This window comes from Carcharodon carcharias, chromosome 7 (assembly GCF_017639515.1).
Source record: "Carcharodon carcharias isolate sCarCar2 chromosome 7, sCarCar2.pri, whole genome shotgun sequence".
Classification (NCBI taxonomy): domain Eukaryota; kingdom Metazoa; phylum Chordata; class Chondrichthyes; order Lamniformes; family Lamnidae; genus Carcharodon; species Carcharodon carcharias.
Genome location: NC_054473.1, coordinates 25,470,923 through 25,490,753, shown reverse-complemented (window position 1 = coordinate 25,490,753; position 19,831 = coordinate 25,470,923). Strand labels below are relative to the sequence as shown.

The 19,831-nt window shown below is 39.0% G+C and overlaps 1 protein-coding gene across 7 annotated transcripts in view; it reads left to right on the top strand.

Annotated features, from left to right (window-relative positions):
• nisch (nischarin) overlaps positions 1-19,484 on the top strand; it is a 53,424-nt gene extending 33,940 nt beyond the window's left edge. For 2 of the 7 annotated variants that reach the window (XM_041191254.1, XM_041191253.1), the window contains 7 exons: positions 500-567; positions 1,544-2,917; positions 5,443-5,626; positions 9,526-9,676; positions 15,298-15,429; positions 17,282-17,443; positions 18,510-19,484. In XM_041191254.1, the coding sequence (XP_041047188.1) occupies positions 500-567; positions 1,544-2,917; positions 5,443-5,626; positions 9,526-9,676; positions 15,298-15,429; positions 17,282-17,443; positions 18,510-19,141 (2,703 nt within the window). In that variant the 3' untranslated portion in view covers positions 19,142-19,484. Of the gene's footprint in view, positions 1-499; positions 568-1,543; positions 2,918-3,679; positions 3,838-4,711; positions 4,781-5,442; positions 5,627-9,525; positions 9,677-15,297; positions 15,430-17,281; positions 17,444-18,509 lie in introns of those variants that run through there. The other 5 variants (XM_041191255.1, XR_005943507.1, XR_005943508.1 and 2 more) reach the window with 5 other exon arrangements.
• The last annotated feature ends 347 nt before the right edge of the window (positions 19,485-19,831 follow it).

The window sequence follows — 19,831 nt, the reverse complement described above, 5'->3', positions numbered from 1 at the left end:
CTAATAGGGATCTAATCAGTGATTTGTCTCAATTTAGCTACATCTCTTTGCTTTTGTCCTGTATTCTGATTTATATTTTATAACAAACTTTGTATCCAAGTTGCCACATGCCTTTTAATTGCATTGTAATTCTATTTATCAGCCTCCTTTTTAGCACCTTTACCAAAATTGGCAACTTTTGGAATCACCTGACTGAAGGATTGATTGGCATGTATAGCACACTGGTCAGTACTTACCTGGAGTATATCAGCCTATGTCTGTATTTCTAGTTTCCCATATGGGAGTGAATCTGATAGCAAGTTGATTAGAGAGCCTCACACACACTTCCTCGGCTTTAGTCAGTAGAGAAAAATACAGCTGAAGAGGTGGAGAAAAGGCAGGGAGGGGCTGGCTGTGGAACATAGTAATTGCAGCTAGTTATATTTTCTTGAATTGAAATTTATTCGAATCCAAACTGTGAAATCAGATTCTATTTTCATTTGTTTGAATTTTATTTAAGGTTGCAAATCAGGAGATAAAATCTGAGAAGGAATCACTTGAGGAAAGTACTGACTGCCCACATGTGAGGTATGGCATTCCTGTGCTGCTTTAAATAACCAATTGTTGTGGATAGGAGTGATGTTCCTATATCTGGTAAAAGTGGGTAGATTGTTTAGTTTGGAATTTTAACTTTAGAACTTTTCAATTTTTTTTGGACACTTGACTTGATAGTTGTTGATTTCATCCACTAAGAACAGGTATACTTTGCAATTTAGCAGTAGGCATAGGTGCTTTTCTGGCCTCTGTGTTTCTGCTTTTTGTTTGCGGTGGTAATTGGGTGAGGCAGACAATTTGTCATGTAGGGAATTTAATGATAATTGGAATGCTGTGCTACATTGTGCACCATACCTTTCTTAGTAATACTATTTATTTACTTTGGACTGATGGCTGTGACTTCTGGAGTATATTTGAAAGGCATTGGCAAAGGCAACCAGAAATGAAAGCTCAGCCAGCTGAGAAGAGGGCCCAGAGAAAACTGAGGCCAATGAGTCGTGCGTCTTCTCAAGCCACTGTCTTCCTCTGCTGCAAATGCGGCAGAGACTGCCATGCCAGGGTGGAACTCCTGAGTCACATCAAGTGATGCTTAACTACCGCACAAAACATTATCTCATGAGACAGAAGGGTGCCACCAACTTGGACTGCTTGTGCTAAAGTATAGCAGCTTCAGCTTTTGGGTATATTGCCAACTCATGGTTAATGCCTTTGTAAAACACAGAACTGAAACCTGTATTCATAGTAAGGCTAGTATGACAAAATATTGTGTAGGTCATTACACAGTATCAGCTATCTGTATGAGTTATGGAAGAATCTTTGCAGCACTGCAGTCTTCCATATATTATCCAGATCTATTATATTCTTTGCAACTAATCATTACTTATAGTGGCCTGACATAAATATTGAATTGGACTCTAATGTAGGCTTTATTTCTACATTTTTTCCCTTCTGTAGCACATGTATAATTTTCACTGACTCAGATTTAAATTTTTTGTCTCCCTCAAAAAAGGTTTAGTCCTGCGAATCCAATTGCCCAAGCTGATGTGCAGAACTCATTACACGATCCTACAATGACACTTGTGCTGCCTTTCTCCTGTGCATCGTACACCGCCAGCAATCATGATTTTGCTGCATATTTGTCTGGAATGATTAACCAAGCGGCTTTGAAACTACTTACTGCTGAAACGTTGATTGACTGCCAGGGAAACCCTGTTGACCATCCTGAGGTTTTCCATACTGAAGCTGGGTATTTTGAAATGGGACTAGATCAAGGTGACAATATTTTTGAATGTAGTTCCGACATTGATCTTGCTAGTGTTTCTGCTAATGGAGAAACTGAAATCAGTAAGGTATTAAAGGTACTGTGGACACTTTGTGTTCAGGTGAATAAGGGACTAAGGTTGTTTGCATCTTGTATTGTGTTGACTGATAGTGTTGTAGCTGTATTTCAGATTCTTCAACATGAACTCTTGGAGAATATGCAAAATGTTATTTCTCAGATGCAGATGGTACTCTATTTTCCTTGTTCAGAAATTTTGGAAGTGGACTTTGAAGTGCCAGAAATGTGTCTATCAATGAAGATGAAAACCCATGGCTGTTTCTTCTTTATATCTGAATCCCACAATCTCAAAGACTTCTACTTGTGTTTGAAAGCTGTTCTGTATCAACAATCTGTATCTATTTCAAATTTGCCCTTGCTTGATTATGAAGGGCCAATTATAAAAGACTTCATTCTTCAGCTTTTGCAATATCAGCAGCTCCCACTAAATGACACTGATATTAAAGGTAGTTTTGCTGCATATATTCTAATCAGAGATAATCTCATGCTGCATGATCAGTTAGAAGTGATAAACCCATCTGTTCCACATATGGATGTGGTTAGTGGCACTGAGTCAAAGTCTAAGAACTTTCCATATTCTGAAATCTGTTCGGCAATTCTTCCTGAGAGAGAAGAGAATCTCAAACCTATGTACATACCTTGTCTGCTGTTTTTGACAGCCCAGAATCTTTATTTTGTAAGGGTAGATTTCCCTGTAGCAGCAAAACGGAGACCAGGTTCTGAAGAGGAGGATACAAGATGTCCATTTAAGTTGAACAGAATTCCGCTGGCTACATTGCTTTTAAACCCAAAGCAAAGATCCCATTCTGTTGAAACAGTTGCATTTTCAGATGGCCATGTACTTGAATTCTTGATTGGATACCAACTTGCAACAGCAGTTTTTGTGCTGCCTCATGAGAAGTTCCACTTTCTACGACTGTTCAGTCAGCTGAGAGCAAGCCTTCAGGGTGTCAAATCGATTGTAGTACACAGAGCTTCTCTGGATCACAGTTGCTTGGAAAAATGTTCTGCAGATACCGTCAGTCACTCTCCAGAAACCATAAGGTAATAATGGGTCAACGCATGGTTGGTGGTCAAATCCTAAAATATGTTTCATAAGGGAGATGATCTAAATGCATCTGAAAGAAACCAAGTCACCCCCCCCAGCCTTATAGCCATACGTGTATTTGCACATATTAAGCCAGAATATGCTATCCTGTGGATTTCTTTACTCCTATTGATGTAGTTGTATGATTGTTAATGGTGGATTGTAGATGGGGCATTCTACTCTATGAATGGGATGTCTCTCTTTCTGCCTGGCAGTCGGTCTATCAACCTTGATGAGGGCATACAGAACCCAGTAAACCTGAGTTTTGACACCTGTGACTGGTGGGGGCTCTTGAAGTTCAAACTGTGTATGGTTAGTTTCCTGTATAAAATCTATAAAATTTAATGCATGCATTATACTTCCATACAAAGCTTGAACTCGTGAATTGGAATGAAACTTTCACAAGTCTATGCGACTTGTTGCCAGCAGCTGTTAAAGTAGCAAGCTCAGAATCATCTGTACCTGGTCATTAATCTAGCAAGTGATGAGTAGAATCTGTTTTATAGAAGCTTCTGCTGTACTATGTGTTTGATTCCATAATGACAAAATTGACTTTACAAATGTGCCCATAATTAACCCAAGACTGTTGGCTTCAATGTTGCCCTTTCATTCAGTGAGGTAACATGATGGATAACACATGGTGTAATAATTTCTTAAAAATGGCATAACAGTGGAGAATACTGTATGCATCAAGTTTAACCCTCTCTGTGCTTATTTAGGCATTAAAATTCCTCCTTGATGGCAGAAGGTTATCTTGGTATTCATAACAGCAAAATACTGCGGACTCTGGCGATCTGAAAAACAAATGAAAATGCTGGAAAAACTCAGCAAATTTGGCAGCAAGCCTGGTAGCATCAGTGCAGAGAAAAACTCCAAAGTGAGTTCCGAAGGAGATTCATATTGAATTTGAAATGTCAACTCTGTTTCTCTCTCCACAGATGTTGCCAGACCTGCTTAATTTTTACAGAGCTTTATTTTTAACTTGGTTTTTATGTTTGTTTGGCTCAGTATTTTTAACACCTTAATGTAAAAGGTACATGATGAAATTTAAGATTTTAATTGGGTCCTCCAAGGTAATGACCACAGCTGACCATAAAAGCAATAAAAGACACGTGTATAGTCAATGAAAATTGTTTCTGAAATCTTTACCTGACTAAAAGATTTGCATTTATATTTAGAGTAATAAAGTATTACAATATAGAAATGGGCTATTTAGCCCATCACGTCATTGCCACTATTTCCCCTCCAGATGAGCCATCAAGTCCAATCTCACTCCTGTACCTATAATATTTTTAAGCAACTTTTAATCACTGCTTCAACGGCAGTTTGTGACAGAGAATTGCAATAACCTTTGGTGTAAAGAAACTTTTCCTAACCTCCACATAAATACTTCTATGATTTATCTTAAACCTATACCTACATGTTGCCACCTTGCTGACCATTGGGAGCAATTTAATACGTAATCCATATAGCTCTTCAAAATCTTGATCTTTATTAGATTACTCCATAACCACCTCAGCTCTTGTGTGGTGGGATGGGTGGATGGAGTGGGGGTAAAGATGAAGAGAAGAGTCTGTGTGTCAAACCATAACCTCTTCAGTCCTGCTGAGACCTCGGGAATCAATGTTGCGTGTTGGCCTTTGCTTTTATATCCTCCCATAATGGGATGCCCGAGACTGTTCAGCACATTCCAATTATAGTCTAACTAGGATCTTGTCTGTTTGAATTGTCTCCTTGTTTTTGTATTCTAGATACAAAGCCAAGGATTCTGTTTAAACTGGAGAAGGGTCTTCCTGAAAGAATCCCTTTGTGAAAGAATGGTAACACAATTACTTCTGTCACTGCATAAAAATTGACAACTATAAATCACAGTGTATAAGATAGCCTAATTTTTTTGACTCCAAGATGTAAGTTTAGGCCTATACTTGGCATTTAAGTAGATTCCCTATTTTTCAGCTAATAAATGCATGTTAAGGGCTTTGCTTGCATTAAAAGTTGGCTTCAGTTTTTCAGCTCAGATACAAGGTCAGGGTTATACGCACATTTTAAATTGGTGCATGGGATCAAACAGGCCATGTGGGCTGTGTTGCCAAGACAATGGATGAGAGTTTAGGACATGCCCATGCAGAGCACACTGCGCATGATGACTGACGAACAAAAATTGGTCCTCTGCACCAGCGCTGGGGGTTCACATTTTATATTTGGCAGATAACTCTACCTCTGTTTTTGGAAGGATTTTTCAAAGCTGCAAACATTGACTTATATGCCACGATGTATAGTAATAGAAAATTCAGGGCAGCAAGTAGTTAAAGATAACTAAAGTGCTTGGAAAACTATTATTCCATTCCACATGGATTGTAGAAGTTTTGCTTAGAGAGTGCTTTTCCACTATTTTCTCTTGTCTCAAAATTTTCATTAAGTTAATCCCATTGCTGGAACATGTATTCCTTTTTAAGTTTCCATATTTTGTGTTTTTATATAGCAGCCAACCAAACGTCAGATCAGAGCTGAGCCTTTCTCTGCTGTATCCTTCAGAGGCACTGCTGCAGAAACTAACTGAAGAAAACCAGTGTCCTTTTTATCTTTCTGCTTCCCAATCTCTCCGACATCTGGCAGATTTGAAAGGAAGAGCTGTTGTGGAATATTTTCACAATAGTGTGGCTGAGGTAATCCTTATACATGGTGGGAGTACATATTTGTGTATATCCTCTTTGCTAAAGCCACCAGAGATGAGACTAGTTGGACTGAATGTAATGATGGTGGCAGACCTGTTGGACTGCTGTGGTAATCTTGATAGCCTGATGTTCCTTTCTTGTGGCGCTGGGCTATGACCACACATGGGAATAATTCCAGGCATTAGAATTTTCAACAGCTCAACTATTTTGGCAATAGCCATGACACATCCTTTTGAAAGAATGTATGTATGTTGTGAACTGTTACCCATACCTGAACATATTTTTCTTCAATTTAATATTAAAAATTTCTGTCTAATTATTATGCATCATGAAATCATTCCATTCCATTTATTTGCCATTATATGATTCTAGAATCATAATAAAATCATATAAAATGCTGTGCTGTCTCCATCACAAGTTGTATCCGTGCTGGCTTTCTGCAAGAACAACTTACTCCCACACATCTACCTTTTACCCATAGCCCTGCAAATATTTTCTTGTCAGGTGCTTATCCAATTCTCTTTTGAAAGCCATGATTGTTTCTGGTCTTCCACAGTGCATTCCAGATCCTAATCATTAGCTGTATTTAAAAATAAAGCTTTTCCTTGTGATGCCTTTGGTTCTTTTGCCATTCACCTTAAATTGGTGTCCTCAGGTTCGCAACCATTCTGACAATGGGAACGATTTCTCTGTCACCTCTGAGCAGACCTCTTATGATTTTGAACACCTCTATCGGTTCTCATCTCGACCTTGTCTTCTCGAAGGAGAATAACCCAACCTCTCCAGTCTATCCATGTAACTGAAGTCCCTCATCCCTGAACCATTCTTGTAAATCTTCTCTTCACCCTGTATAAAATCTTCACATCTTTCTAAGGAGTGGTGCCTGAATTAGACACACTACCCTAGTTGAATCTGAACCAGTGTTATATAAAGGTTCTTCATTACTGTTTGTATTCTATGCTGTTGTTTATAAATCCCAGGATTCCTTTTGCCCCTTTGACTACTTTCTTAACCCAACCTGCCACTTTCAATGATTGGTGCACATATACCCCACGTCTTTCTGTCCCTACACCCTCTTTGGAATTATATTCTTTGTTTTATGTTGCCTCTCTTTGTTCTTCCTACCAAAATATAAACTGCATATTTCTTAGCGTTAAATTTCACTTGCCATGTGTCCAGCCATTCAACCAACCTGTCTGTTCCCTTGAAGTCTATCACTGCCTCCTTTATTGTTTATAATACTTTAGAGTTTTGTTTCATCTGCAAATTTTGAAATTCTGCCTTGTACTAAGTCTAGGTCATTAATATTCATCAGGAAAAGCAGTCATAGTACTGACCCCTAGGTTGCCAACTCTGGCTAGACTTATTTCGGGGAATGTCGGCAGAAGTGACATCACGTGAAGCCAGCAGAAGTGACATCATGGCGCAGACCTGTGGAGCCGAATGATCTCTATTTTATATGGTTTGATGTAATAAATGTGAGATTGGCAATTTACAAAGATGAAGCATAAAGCAGCTCCAGGGCTCTGTTTCATCGAGCATTTCCGTTGAGGTGGCCACCTGGTCTCGATTCACATAGGCTGTTTCTGTCAACCATGAACACTGATTTCAGTGTGCCACTGAGTTTGAGGAAATGAAGCTGTCTCCACTAAACTCCGCTATTAAGTCTGAACAATTTCTTCCTCTGCCAATTGCTTTTGGGGGATAGAAATCTGCAGTGCACCACACACTGCCTGGTCGTCACTAATTCAATCTGACACTAATTATAATACTAGTAACACTAATTACTGCATCAGCGTCTGGCCTGTCTCAGCTGAGCCTATCCTTGGCTCATAACCAGTGCCTTTTCCTTCAGTTCTGCAGTCCGAGTGAGCATCATCTCAACTGATTGGAGCACTGGTCATGTGGTCTGTAGGCAGTTAAGATGTTTCCGTCAAGTGGCCTCAACCAATGCCGTCGGACTTTTTTTATATGTGACAAAATAGGTTTCTGGCATAGGGAAGGTCATCTGGTACCTGGACACAGGCTGTGATTGGCTGACAGCTAATCCCTGACATAAGGAAGGCCAGCTTGTACTTGAGCATGAGCTGTGATTGGCTAGCAGTTGATCCTGGCTGCCTGGAGGATCAGGTGGTACCTGAGCATGGGCTGTGATTGACTGGTGGCTGATCCTGGTTGCCATTGCTGGGAGCTGACGTACTCCTGGAATGCTTTGTTTAGCCACAGTGAGATTGTGATAGATTCATGGGGGCTTCTGACCATTCCAGGAGGATCCCTGGGAATCCTACCTTCCTCCAGTTGCTGAACAACTGTTAATCACTACTGTTTTCTGTCAGTCAACCATCTCCATTTTCATTATGCCACTGTCTTTTTTATTCATGAGCTTCAACTTGTCTGGCAAGCCTCTTATGTGGCACCCTATCAAACGTCTTTTGGCACTACCTCTGTATCTGAGGAGCATTGGACAATTATGGCCAGTGCCTCTGCAATTTCCACCCTTAATTCTGTCAGTATGCTCAGCCACATCCCATCCAGCCCTGGTGACTTATCAACTTTGAAGTGCAGCCAGCCTTTCTAATATCTCTGCTTAATTAATTTTTAGCGCATCCAGTGAAACAGGAGACAGTTGAGTCACTGATTTCAGCAGCATCCTCTTTCTTGGCAAAGACAGATAAAAAGTATTCATTTAGTGCCTCGGCCATGCGCTCAGCCTCCATGCATGGATCCTCTTTCTGGCCCCTCATCAGCCCCACCCCTTGTCTGACTACCCTTTTACTATTTACATGCCTATAGAAGACTTTTGTATTAGCCACCAATCTGTTTTCAAATAGTCTTTGCCTCTTTCAATTTCTTTTTTCACTTCCCCTATGACCTTTCTTTATTCAGCCTGGTTCTTAGTTGTATTATCAACCTCACATCTGTCATATACAGCTTTTTTCTTCTTCATCTTCCTCTCTATCTTTTTCATTACCCAGGGAGCTTTGCTTTCCCTTCACGGGAATGTATTTCAACTACCTCAACTATCTCATCTTCAAAGGCACTTTAACTTCTGGCTGTCAAATGGATGTGTTGGGAATTGTTTATCTTGCTATTTTGTCTGCAGAGTAAATTTTCAGTTCTGTTGTCATGGAATTGTTTATTCAACTCATTCATTCATTTTAATGCATGAACTGCTTTTCTCAAATTTGTGGTTACATTTTTAGAATGAGCTTTTGTGGGTGTACATGACTTCACATTGCTTGCTGATGCTTTGTTTTATACTGTTTTCTCTTGATTCATGCTCCCCCTCTTTGATTCAGCTTGTCAAATTTTTATTCTGCTCTAGGTGATTTCCTAGTATCAGATTCTGGTTAACTAGGAATTGTTTGTGTGGAGTTGATTGACCTCCTGGACTATGACCAACAATTGATGTTTTGTATGCTTATCAATGTGTTGAATATTTATATTTCATCAATTTAATATTGGTGGATCTGCACTGAGAAACTTAAAACATAAAATACATTTTTTTAATCCTTGCGAAGCTTAACTATTTACATGACCTTAAAAACCTTTGATATTTTTGGTTGAGGTAGGTTTTATAACCGTTGCTCATTTTTGAATTTGAGCTAAATTAGCCAATCAGCCTCCATATTAAGTAATAGGCCACTCGATATTAAACAATAATTCTGGATGCTTATATCAGTCTGCATCAAAGTTGAATCTGGAAAATTTGTGTAGTAGTGATCATTTCCATTTTTAAATTGCTATTTAGCAAGCCTGTTCTCGGGTAAAGTTTCAAAACTTAATTGCTGATGGCTAAAGCAAGATTGGGTGAGCATTTTTGTTCATCCTTTAAGTGATTTCTTGTCTCTCTGTTTCACCAGTTTTCTTCAATTCTTCAACTTTTACAGGTTGAGAATGAGGAGCTAAGACATTTAACTTGGTCTTCAGTCATTTTTTACAAATGTTCTGAGCTTGAAGTGACTGCGTGCATAATGCTCTCAACCAAAGCATTATATTTTGTGTTGGATGATGCCATCATTCAGCTTGCTGATCAAACTGGTAGGGATAATTGATTTGTGTTTGCTTAAATATCATTTACCTTGTGTAGTAACAATTAACTTCAATGTTGATGTTTTTTGCAAATCTAGTTGCATTGCTTGGTGTTTTGAAAGTTATGGTATAGTTAGGATCATACTAAGTAATGAACACTTAAGTACAATGATAATCACAGAAAGGGGGGACCACATGGCTGGTTTAATCTGGAAAAGGGAAATCTGGAATACACTGCCTTGAAAGAATGCCGGAAGCAATTTCATTAATAACTTTTAGAAGTAAATTGGATATATATTTGAAAAAGAAAAATTTTGTAAGGCTACGGGGAAAGAGTGGGGAAGAGAGACTTTAGAATAACCCTTTCTTTCAAATACCTGGCATAGGCATGATGGGAGAAATGACCTATTTCCGTTATATATGATCCTTCATCGTTATTTTGGGATTAAGAGAAACTATGGAAATATTTAACATAAGTGCCTTGCCTCAGCTTTTAGCAGAGGAGATTGAAAGTGGTACTGGAGGAAGGTATGGGAGAGCTACTCGAGATAAACTTGTAGAAACTTGTCTGAGCCTGGGAAGAGTAGGATACTGCCCTTCAACTGGCATTCATGCAACCCAACAGGTTGGAGATGGTCAAGTAATATCTGAAGTAAAAGTATTGATATTTTCCTCTCTGACTTAAAGCCAAATTGTGGCATTATTAATGCTACTGTAATTGAGGTTGGCTAACTCAGTGTGGACCAAGGATTGAACTTTGGATATTCATGTCTGGTAAAATGATAATATAAAGAGGAATTGTGCATTTAACTTCAATACCTGTTTTATATTTTGAGGCATCTAGGATGGAGAATTTTCTTGATAAATGGTGTAAAGGATTATTACCATCAGTAATACTTGAGTCCTTTTGCCATGAATGAGTTTTACTCAAATTCTCCCTGTACATTTGGGCTCAGTAACTCATTCAACTAATTGCACATTCTCCATGTTAGAACTTCTGAATCAAATATAATTTTAGTGAAATATTTACAGACTCTACTTTGACATTATTTTCTGTTTTTCTCCTTTTTTAACAAAAAAGATTGGCCTAGCTTTTGAACTGGTAATGACTACAAAACTATTAGTGTTTGAGATCATTGCTCCTCTGAAACTGGCAGCAAGTTCAGGAGTCCACCATGTGCACAATAATGCGGAAGTCCAGACATTGCTGTCGGTGATTCTATGCTTCTCCAGAGCATGCACTGTCAATAAGAAATCTTTGAATTACTGAGAACTTCTACTATTATATTGTTAGTCTTGCTGTAAAAACCCTTAAGTTGCACCTTTTTGAATGAGGTGTATGGAATTTTAACAGTGTACGACTTCATAATTTCTGATAAATACTCTCACTGTCCCTGAAAATCTAACTTTAGATTTGTTAAGTGTTAAATAATCAATTGTAATAAAAATCAACATTTTAAAATTTTGTTTTAAGGTTTATTTTAGCTATTACCTTTAATAATTTTTTTTAGCTATCTGAAAATTTAGAAATGAATGGTATTAAGTGCCTTTAACTTCCAGGGTTTTTGTGTTTGAGTACTTGAATATATTGGCTGCTTACCTACTGACATCACCACTGTGTGCCAGGAGAGCGCCTTGATTTGGCACCAGACCTAAAAGTGGAAATCTGCACTACAGAGGTTTATTGACCCTTGTGACCAAACCTCTTTGAGGTTACTGTCTTTACCAAGGCCTCTGCCTTTACCAAGGAAGATGTTGCTGCACAGGTTATGGTGAAAGAGGAGGTAATTCAGACACTTGAAGGGTTTAAACTTGATAAGGAGGAGTTATTGGACAGGCTGTCTCTGCTTAAAATTAATAAGGCACCAGAACTGGATGAGATGCATCCAAACATACTGAGGAAAGTGAGAGTAGAAATTGTGGAGGCACTAACCATAATTTTCCTGTCTTCCTTAGTCTTGGGGGTTTGTCAGAGGACTGGAGAAATATAAATGTTACACTTTTATTTGAATAAGAGTGTAAAAATAAGCCCAGCAATTACAGGCCAGTCAGTAAAGTGGTGGGGAAGCTTCTAGAAACAATAATTTGGGACAAAATTAATAGTCATTTGAGTGAGTGTAGGTTAATTAAGAAAAGCCAGCATTTGTTAATAGCAAAATCATGTTGCTAAGTAACCTGCTTGAGTTTTTTTGAAGAGGCTAATGCTATTGATGTGGTGTACATGGACTTCAAAAAGGCATTTGATAAAGTGCCGGCAGCAGACCTTTGAGCTAAGTTTTAACTCGTGGTATAAAAGGGACAGTAAAGACATGGATATCAAATTGGCTGAGTGACAGGAAACATAAGAACATAGGACTTAGAAGCAGGAGTAAGCCATTTGGCCCTTTGAGGCTGCTCCGTCATTTGATAAAATCCTGGTCGATTTGATTGTGGTCTCAACTCCACTTTCCTGCCTGCCTCCCATAACCTTTGACTTCCTAGTCGATCAAAAATTTGTCTACCTCGGCTTTGAATAAATTCAAAGACCCATTCTCCACTGCCACTGCTTTCTGGTGAATTCTACAGGTTAATGACGCTCTGAGAGGAAAAAATGCCCCCTCATCACTGTTTTAAAAGGGAGACCTCTTGTTTTAAACTGAGTCCCTTAGTTCTAGCCTCCCCCATATACACACACACACACACCTCCTCCTCCCCACACCACCCCCCCCCCCCCCCAAACCCATAATCCCACAAAAGAAAACACCCTTTCAGTATTCACCCTTTCAAGCCCCCCAGGGTCTTATGTTTCACTAAGATCACCTCTCATTCTTCTGAACTCCCATGAGTATAGGCCCAACCTTTTCTATTTTTCTCAATAATATAAGCTCTTTATCCCAGGAATGAATCAAGTGAGTCTTCTCTGAACTGCTAACACAATTATACTTTCTTTCAAATAAGGAGACCAAACTGCACAGAGCACACCGGATCACCAATGCCCTGTACAGCTGCAGTAAAACTTTTCCACTTTTATATTCTATTCCCCTTGCCAACATTCTGTTTGCTTTCCTAATCACTTGCTGTGCCTCCATACTAACTTTTCCTGCACCAGGACACCCAGATCCCTCTGTACCTCAAGAGTTCTGTAATCACTTTCCATTTAAATAGTATACTGTTTTTCTTCCTGCCAAAGTGGGCAAGTTCACATTTTCCCATATTATATTCCATCTGCCAAATTTTTGACCCGTCACTTAACCTATCTATATTCCTTCATAGATTCTTTACCTCCTTTTGACAACCTACTTTCCTACCTACTTTGGTGTCATCAGCTAACTTAGCTACCATACAATTGGTCCCTTCATCCAAGCCATTGAACTAGATTGTAATTAGTTGAGGCCTCAGCACTGATCCCTGTGGCAGTCCACAAGTTATAGCTTGCCAACCCGAAAATGACCCATTTATTCCTACTCTTTGCTTCCTGTTAGCATGGATAAAGGACTGGTTAGCTAATATATTGCACCCTACACCATGAGCTCTTATTTTGTTTAGTTACCTTAGATGTGGTACCTTATTGAATCCTTTTGGAAATCCAAATACACCACGTCTACGGGTTCCCCTTTATCCTCCTTGCTTGTTAACCACCTCAAAGAATTCCAATAAAGTGCTTAAACATGATTTCCCTTTTATAAAACTACATTGACGCTGCCTGATCCCATTATAATTTTCAAAGTGTCCTGCCATAACCTCCTTAATAATTTCTCAAGACAGATGTTAGACCAACTGGCCTATAGTTTTCTGTTTTCTGTCTCCATCCTTGAATAAAGGTGTTACATTTTCTATTCTCCAATCCGCTGGGATCTTTGAGAATCTAAGGAATTTTGGTAGAATATAACCAATGTCTTTCCTATCTCTGCAGCTACTTCTTTTGAGACCCTAGGATGCAGGCCCTTTGGGCCTGGGAACCTGTCAGCCTTTAGATCTAATAGTTTTCCCAGTACCTTTTCCCTGGTGATGGTGATTGTTTTAAGTTCCTCCCTTTCACCTCCTGATTTTTTTGGACTGGTGGAAGGTTTATAGTGGAGTTCCATAGGGGTCAGTGTTAAGACCTTTGTTCCTTCTGATATATATTAATGGCCTAGACCTTGGTGCACAGGGCAAAATTTGCACTTGATGTGAAATTTAGAAGCATTGTGAACAGTAAGGAGGATAATGTAAAACTTCAAAAGAACATAGACAGTTTGGTGGAATGAGTGGGCAAGTGGAAGATGAAATTTAATACGGCAAAAAGTGAAGTGATTCATTTTGGTAGCAAGATCGTGGTGAAACAATATAAAATAAAGGGTATAATTCTAAAGGGGGTCTAGGAGCAGAAGGATTTGGGTATATTTGTGGATAAGTCATTGAAGGTGGCAGAACAGGTTGAGAGAGCAGTTAGTAAAACGAGGGGCATAGAGTACAAATGCAAAGAGGTTATGTTAAACCTGTGTAACACTAGTTCCGCCTCAATTAAAGTACTGTGTCCAGTTCTGGGCAGCACATTTTAATGCCTACATATCTTTCCCAAAGAGAGTGCAGAAAAGATTCTCAAAAATTGTTCCAGGCATGAGGAACTTCAGTTACAAAGATTGGAGAGGTTGGTACTCTTCCTTGGAGAAGATTGAGAGGAGAATTGATAGATATATAAAATCATGAGACCTGGATGGAATAGAAAGGGAAAAACTTCCCATTGGTGGAAGGATCGAGAACAAGAGGTAATTGGTAAAAGAAGCAAAGGGGACATGGCGGAAAAACTATTTCATGCTGTGAGTAGTTGGGATCTGTAATGCACTGCCTGAGATTGTGGTGGATGCAGGTTCGATCAAAGCATTCAAGAGGAAATTAGATTATTATCTGAAAAGGAAGAATGTGCAGGGCTACGGGGAGAAGGCTGGGCGATGGTGCCAGGTAAGGTGCCAGGTAAATTGCTCCTTTGGAGAGCCAGCACAGACACGATGGTCCAAATGGCCTCCTGTGCTGTAACCATTCTGTGATTCTGTTAGTGGCGAGCCAAATGCAAAACCTGCACCACTATCTTCATTAGGAGAAAAGCCATCCTGGATATACATTACATTGCAAACTTCAGCTGAAAGTGGATACTTCACATCTTGCCCACTACATTATACTGTCAGTCATATAAGCTAGTACCACCTGAATGTTGTGCCAGTTTTAACTTAGAGTAGAAGTTTCAGTGTTGCTTTTTGAACAGTTTTCTGGAAACATGGATTAACTTGGGAGTGGAGTAAATAACTGTATTGCTGAAAAAAGAGACGTTGAAGCTTTTCATCTTGCACTCATCAGAACATTTCACAAGAATACCAGTATAAGGGGAAAACAACAATTTATACTGTATGAGATACAACGCACTCTTCACAGTAAAAACCCTTCATATAGTATAAGTTGCTGTTTTCCCTTTGTATTGGTATCCTTGTGAAATGTGCTGATGAGTGCAAGACTTAAAGCTTCGGCATGTCTCTCTTTTTCAGCAGTACTCCAGTTTTGTACTACCAAATGACTATTAGTAAAAGTGTATACAAAGCACATTAAACTCTCAAACTGTTTCCAGTACATTAAGCTCACAGTAACATTCAATGATCTGTTTTCATAAATTTTATTAGGATGTTGGAATGAGCAGCTCTCTTTTGACTGTGATCGGACCAGTCTGTTGCTGTCCTTCTGCTTTGTCTTAAAATTAAATGATCTGCAATCTGTGCACGTGGGCCTTTTCGATCAGTATTTTCGCATCACTGGTGAGTCAACTCTTCTAATTTGCTGTAGGCAGCTCACAATCTTGCAAACATCAGGAAAATGTAATTTTTATATTGTTCCTTTTTATAACAGTGAAATAACAGTTAACTTCAATTGTATTTCTTCCAAATCTATTGACATTTATGACCATGGCAAAACAATGAATTGCTAACACAGATGCCAATATTACTTCTTGGTGTTTTAATACTGATTTGTAGTTGTGTTAAGAACTAGGAATTTTTTTTTGGCAGAACTCCACCCCTTTGACTGATGGTAGACAGAAATTTCTACAGTGCAAATTAATTTCCTTTATCTTGCTGATCTTTACAGCATAGAAGGAGGCAATTCACCCCATTGTGTCTGTGCCTATGCCTGTTCTTTGAAAGAGCTATTAAGAGTCGTCCCACATCCCTGCTCTTTCGCCACGTATCAATTCCCATTTGAAACTATACTGTTAAATCTGCTCCCACCATTTCACTCTTTCAGTAAGTGCATTCCAGATCAAAAAAAAACTCTGTTCTTCTCATCTTGCTTCTGGTTCTTTTGCCAGTTATCTTAAATCTGTGTGCTCTAATTATTGACCCTCCAGCCAGTTGAAATAGTTTTTCCTTATTTACTCTATCAAAACACTTCATCACTTGAACACCTCTGTTACATCTCTCATTAACCTCCCCTGCCTTAAGGCGAACAATCCCAGTTTCTCTATTCTTTCAACATAACTGGTCCCACTTCACTGGTAACTCTCCTTTCCACTCTCTAAGCCTTTTGACTTGTCACTGCAGCATTTCTAAGGGCTAGAGTGTGATGGTATGGAAGTTGACTGTTAGTGATACTTATATCATTTTTGGTTTATGATTTTCATAGATCAAATTGGGACCCCAATTAATGCACCTTTTTTTGGTCAAATTCTGCTTAGGTGTAAGCCTAGAAAATCTTCTCCCATGAAAGATCTATCAAGCTCAGTCAGTGTGAAGAATTTGTGAATTTACAAAGATCAGTATTGTAGCAATGTACTTGAGATATTTCATAAATGTCCTTTTTTTTAATTAATTTGAGGGCTTCGCTGGCTAGGCCAGCATTTATTGCCCATCCCTAATTGCCCTTGAGAAGGTTGTGGTGAGCTGCCTCTGTGAACTGCTGCAGCCCTTGTGGTGTAGGTTCACCCGTAGTGCTGTTAGGGAGGGAGTTCCAGTATTTTGACCCAGTGACAGTGAAGGAATGGCAATATATTTCCAAGTCAGGATGGTGAATGGCTTCGAGGGGAACTTAGAGATGGTGGTGTTTCCATGAGTTTGCTGTAATTGTCCTTCTAGATGGTAGTGGTCGTGGGTTTGGAAGATGCTGCCTAAGGAACCTTGGTGAGTTCCTGCAGTGCATCGCGTAGATGGTACACCATGCTGCTACAGTTTGTTGGTGATGGAGGGGGTGAATGTTGTGGAAGGGGTGCTAATCACCAGGCTGCTTTGTCCTGGATGGTGTCAAGCTTCTTGAGTGTTGTTGGAGCTGTACTCATCTAGGCAAATGGGGAGTATTCCATCACACTCTCCTGACTTATGCCATGTAGATAGTGGTCAGGCTTTGGGGAGTCTAGAGGTGAGTTACTCACTGCAAGATTCCTAGTCTCTGACCTGCTCTTGTAGCCACAGTATTCATACGGTTACAAGAATGACTGTAAATGTTAGCTAACAAGTTGAGACTTTCTACTATTAAGACATTATTGGATAAAATACTCTTTAAAATGAGAACAAGATACGTTCTTACGTATTTAGGCAAACTGCAGTTTTTTCCTAGATTTAACAAATTCCACAATTTTAAAAAATATTCTTCATTGTGCATTTTTAACTTTTGACCTAGGCCCATCTGCTGAACAAACAGTTGCTTGCCTGACCAGGGACAGCTATACCACGCATACTTTTGTGCAACAGTTAATGGCTGTTTTATCTTTGTTGGAACGGACACCTTCACCAGAGCCAGTAGAGCTAGATTTCTATACAGAATTTGGAAAGAAAAGCACAGGTAATGTAGATAGGGCTATAAGGTTTTGGGCCGTCTTCTTTTTAAAGCAGTTTAATTGAAGTTTTGCAGCTATGTCCTGCCTGAATCTTCTATTAGTGATTTAGAGAATGGAAGCTTTGGTTTATTTTCTCGTGTTTATTTCTATATATGAAGATGAAATCAGTGATGTGCAACCAAAATTTATTGCCTGAGCATCAAATGAACTGCCACAGTATTTAAAACTACCTATGAAAAGCCTGTTTATGATCATTACCAAAACCTTCAATCCACCTGACACACGATGCAATTTTTCTGATTGATATGCGTGGAAACTGGCAAGATAAAGCATTGGTACAGATAAGGACAGACGATGTGAATGGAATTTAGTGCAGAAACCTTAAGATAATTGTTTAATAAGTCCCCAATATATTTTGGGGTTAAATGTTTTATTAAATTCTGTTTAGCCATATAATAGGAAGACCATCAATTTGCTCCACCTCTTGCGCACAAAAGAAAATAACTTTGTTTTTATTGGTAACTGACCTGTTTAGATTGTTTTTAAGATTCATAACTGCTCGTGGCCTTTTCAATTCTCAAATGTCATGTGACCAACCTACTTTCACCAATATTGCCCTTGAACCAACAGCTAGGAGCTGAACTAGAGTGTTTAATGATGCATTTTCCCCCTCCTTGTCAGTGTGAGGCACTGCCAAGCTTCTGTTCCTTAAGGCATCACTGATTAGAGATTGACTTGTAGTGTTGTGCTCCCACTTGCTAAGTATGGATGAGCACCATCTTGGCTCATTCCTTTTCTTTAAATCCTGCTTTGAGCCCACAGCATTATTGTTCTTATTTAACTCCTCTTCATGGAGTAATTAGCTGTCGTCACAACAACAAAAGTAGTTTAATGAAAACCTCCACAGCGAGATGATAAGCCATACTTAATCCTAGGGCCTGCTGTTTGCTTACTGTATTAGCAAATCTGCCTCCCTGTAAAATTAAATACGTTGGTTTGTAATTCAGTTCATTTAAAAATGTATTAATATGCAAGGGCTGTTTATTACTTGTGTGCATCTTTTCTGAACAGGTCAAATGGAAAATTATGAAATTGTCCACTCTAGTAGAGTGAAATTCATTTATCCTAGTGAAGAAGAAGTTGGTGACTTGACTTTTATAGTAGCAGAGAACATACAGGAGCTGAATAATCTCCAGACATCCAACATACTTTTGTATGTTCTGGCATTTCAAGTAAAGTCTCTGGAGATGTCTTCGCATGCTAGCAAAAGTTCTCTGCAGCCTAAAACCTTAATTTTGACGAGCTGTGGCATGCTTCTATTTGAAGAAGATTATGTCAGTTATCCATTGCCAGAATTTGCAAAGGAGCCTCCACAGAGGGACAAATACAAATTAACTGATGCCAGGAGGATCCGCGATCTGGATCGTGTACTCATGGGTTATCAAACTTATCCACAAGCCATCACATTTGTGTTTGATGATGTGCAGAACCGTGACCTCTTGAGTAACATGATGCTTGACCATTTTGAACATCCACTTAATGCCTCTTCTGCAAGTAGAAAATACCACTGCAACAACAGCAGTGAAGTTCAGTGGTGTCTGTTTGTCGCCAGTCCTGAAAGTCGTGAGAAGTTGATTGCATTGCTTGCTAGACAATGGGAACTGCTTTGCAGTAGGGAACTACCAGTTGAACTTACAGGCTAACTTTTTATTCATGCCAAGTATGACCAATAAACTGTAAAACTCAGTTGTACTGATGATGAGCAGTTATTTGTACAGCACTCTTGGGGATTGTAAATACCATGGGAGTCAGACCAGTTTCTTTGATGTTTAGGGCTTTTAAAGTTTATTTTTTACAAATTCAGCATAAACAAGTTTACTTATACACACTGATGCATCTTGCTTTTGTGCAATATAAACTGAACATAAAGGTCACTATATGTTATGCTTGTATGTTTTTGAAATATTAAGTGCAATGTTTACCTAATGGACAACTTTCTTTAGCATGCTGCTATAAGTAATTTGAAATAAAGTTGTTGGTCTTGGATTTTTTTTTTAAAAAGAGCTATTTTGCTTTAATGAAACTTTTAATATTTAATGAATGGTTTTCTTCTGGACAAAGCTGCATTTTGGAGTTCTATTACATAGTACTGTAGAGAGGATAAGGTGCAGGTTCATATTCATCTGTTCCACTTTTCTCAATCTGAGAAGTGAAAATTGGATCATTGGCAGTTAAGTTACTAATTTGTCTGATTGTGGCCAGTGAAAGATGGCACTGGCTGAGGTATAAAAGGGAGCTGCTGATCTGTCCGTGGCAGAGGATTTGAAAACTACTTGGCAATAGTGTAAGCAGGGACATAACAATTTCCTTTCTACAACCCAAAACACACTCTT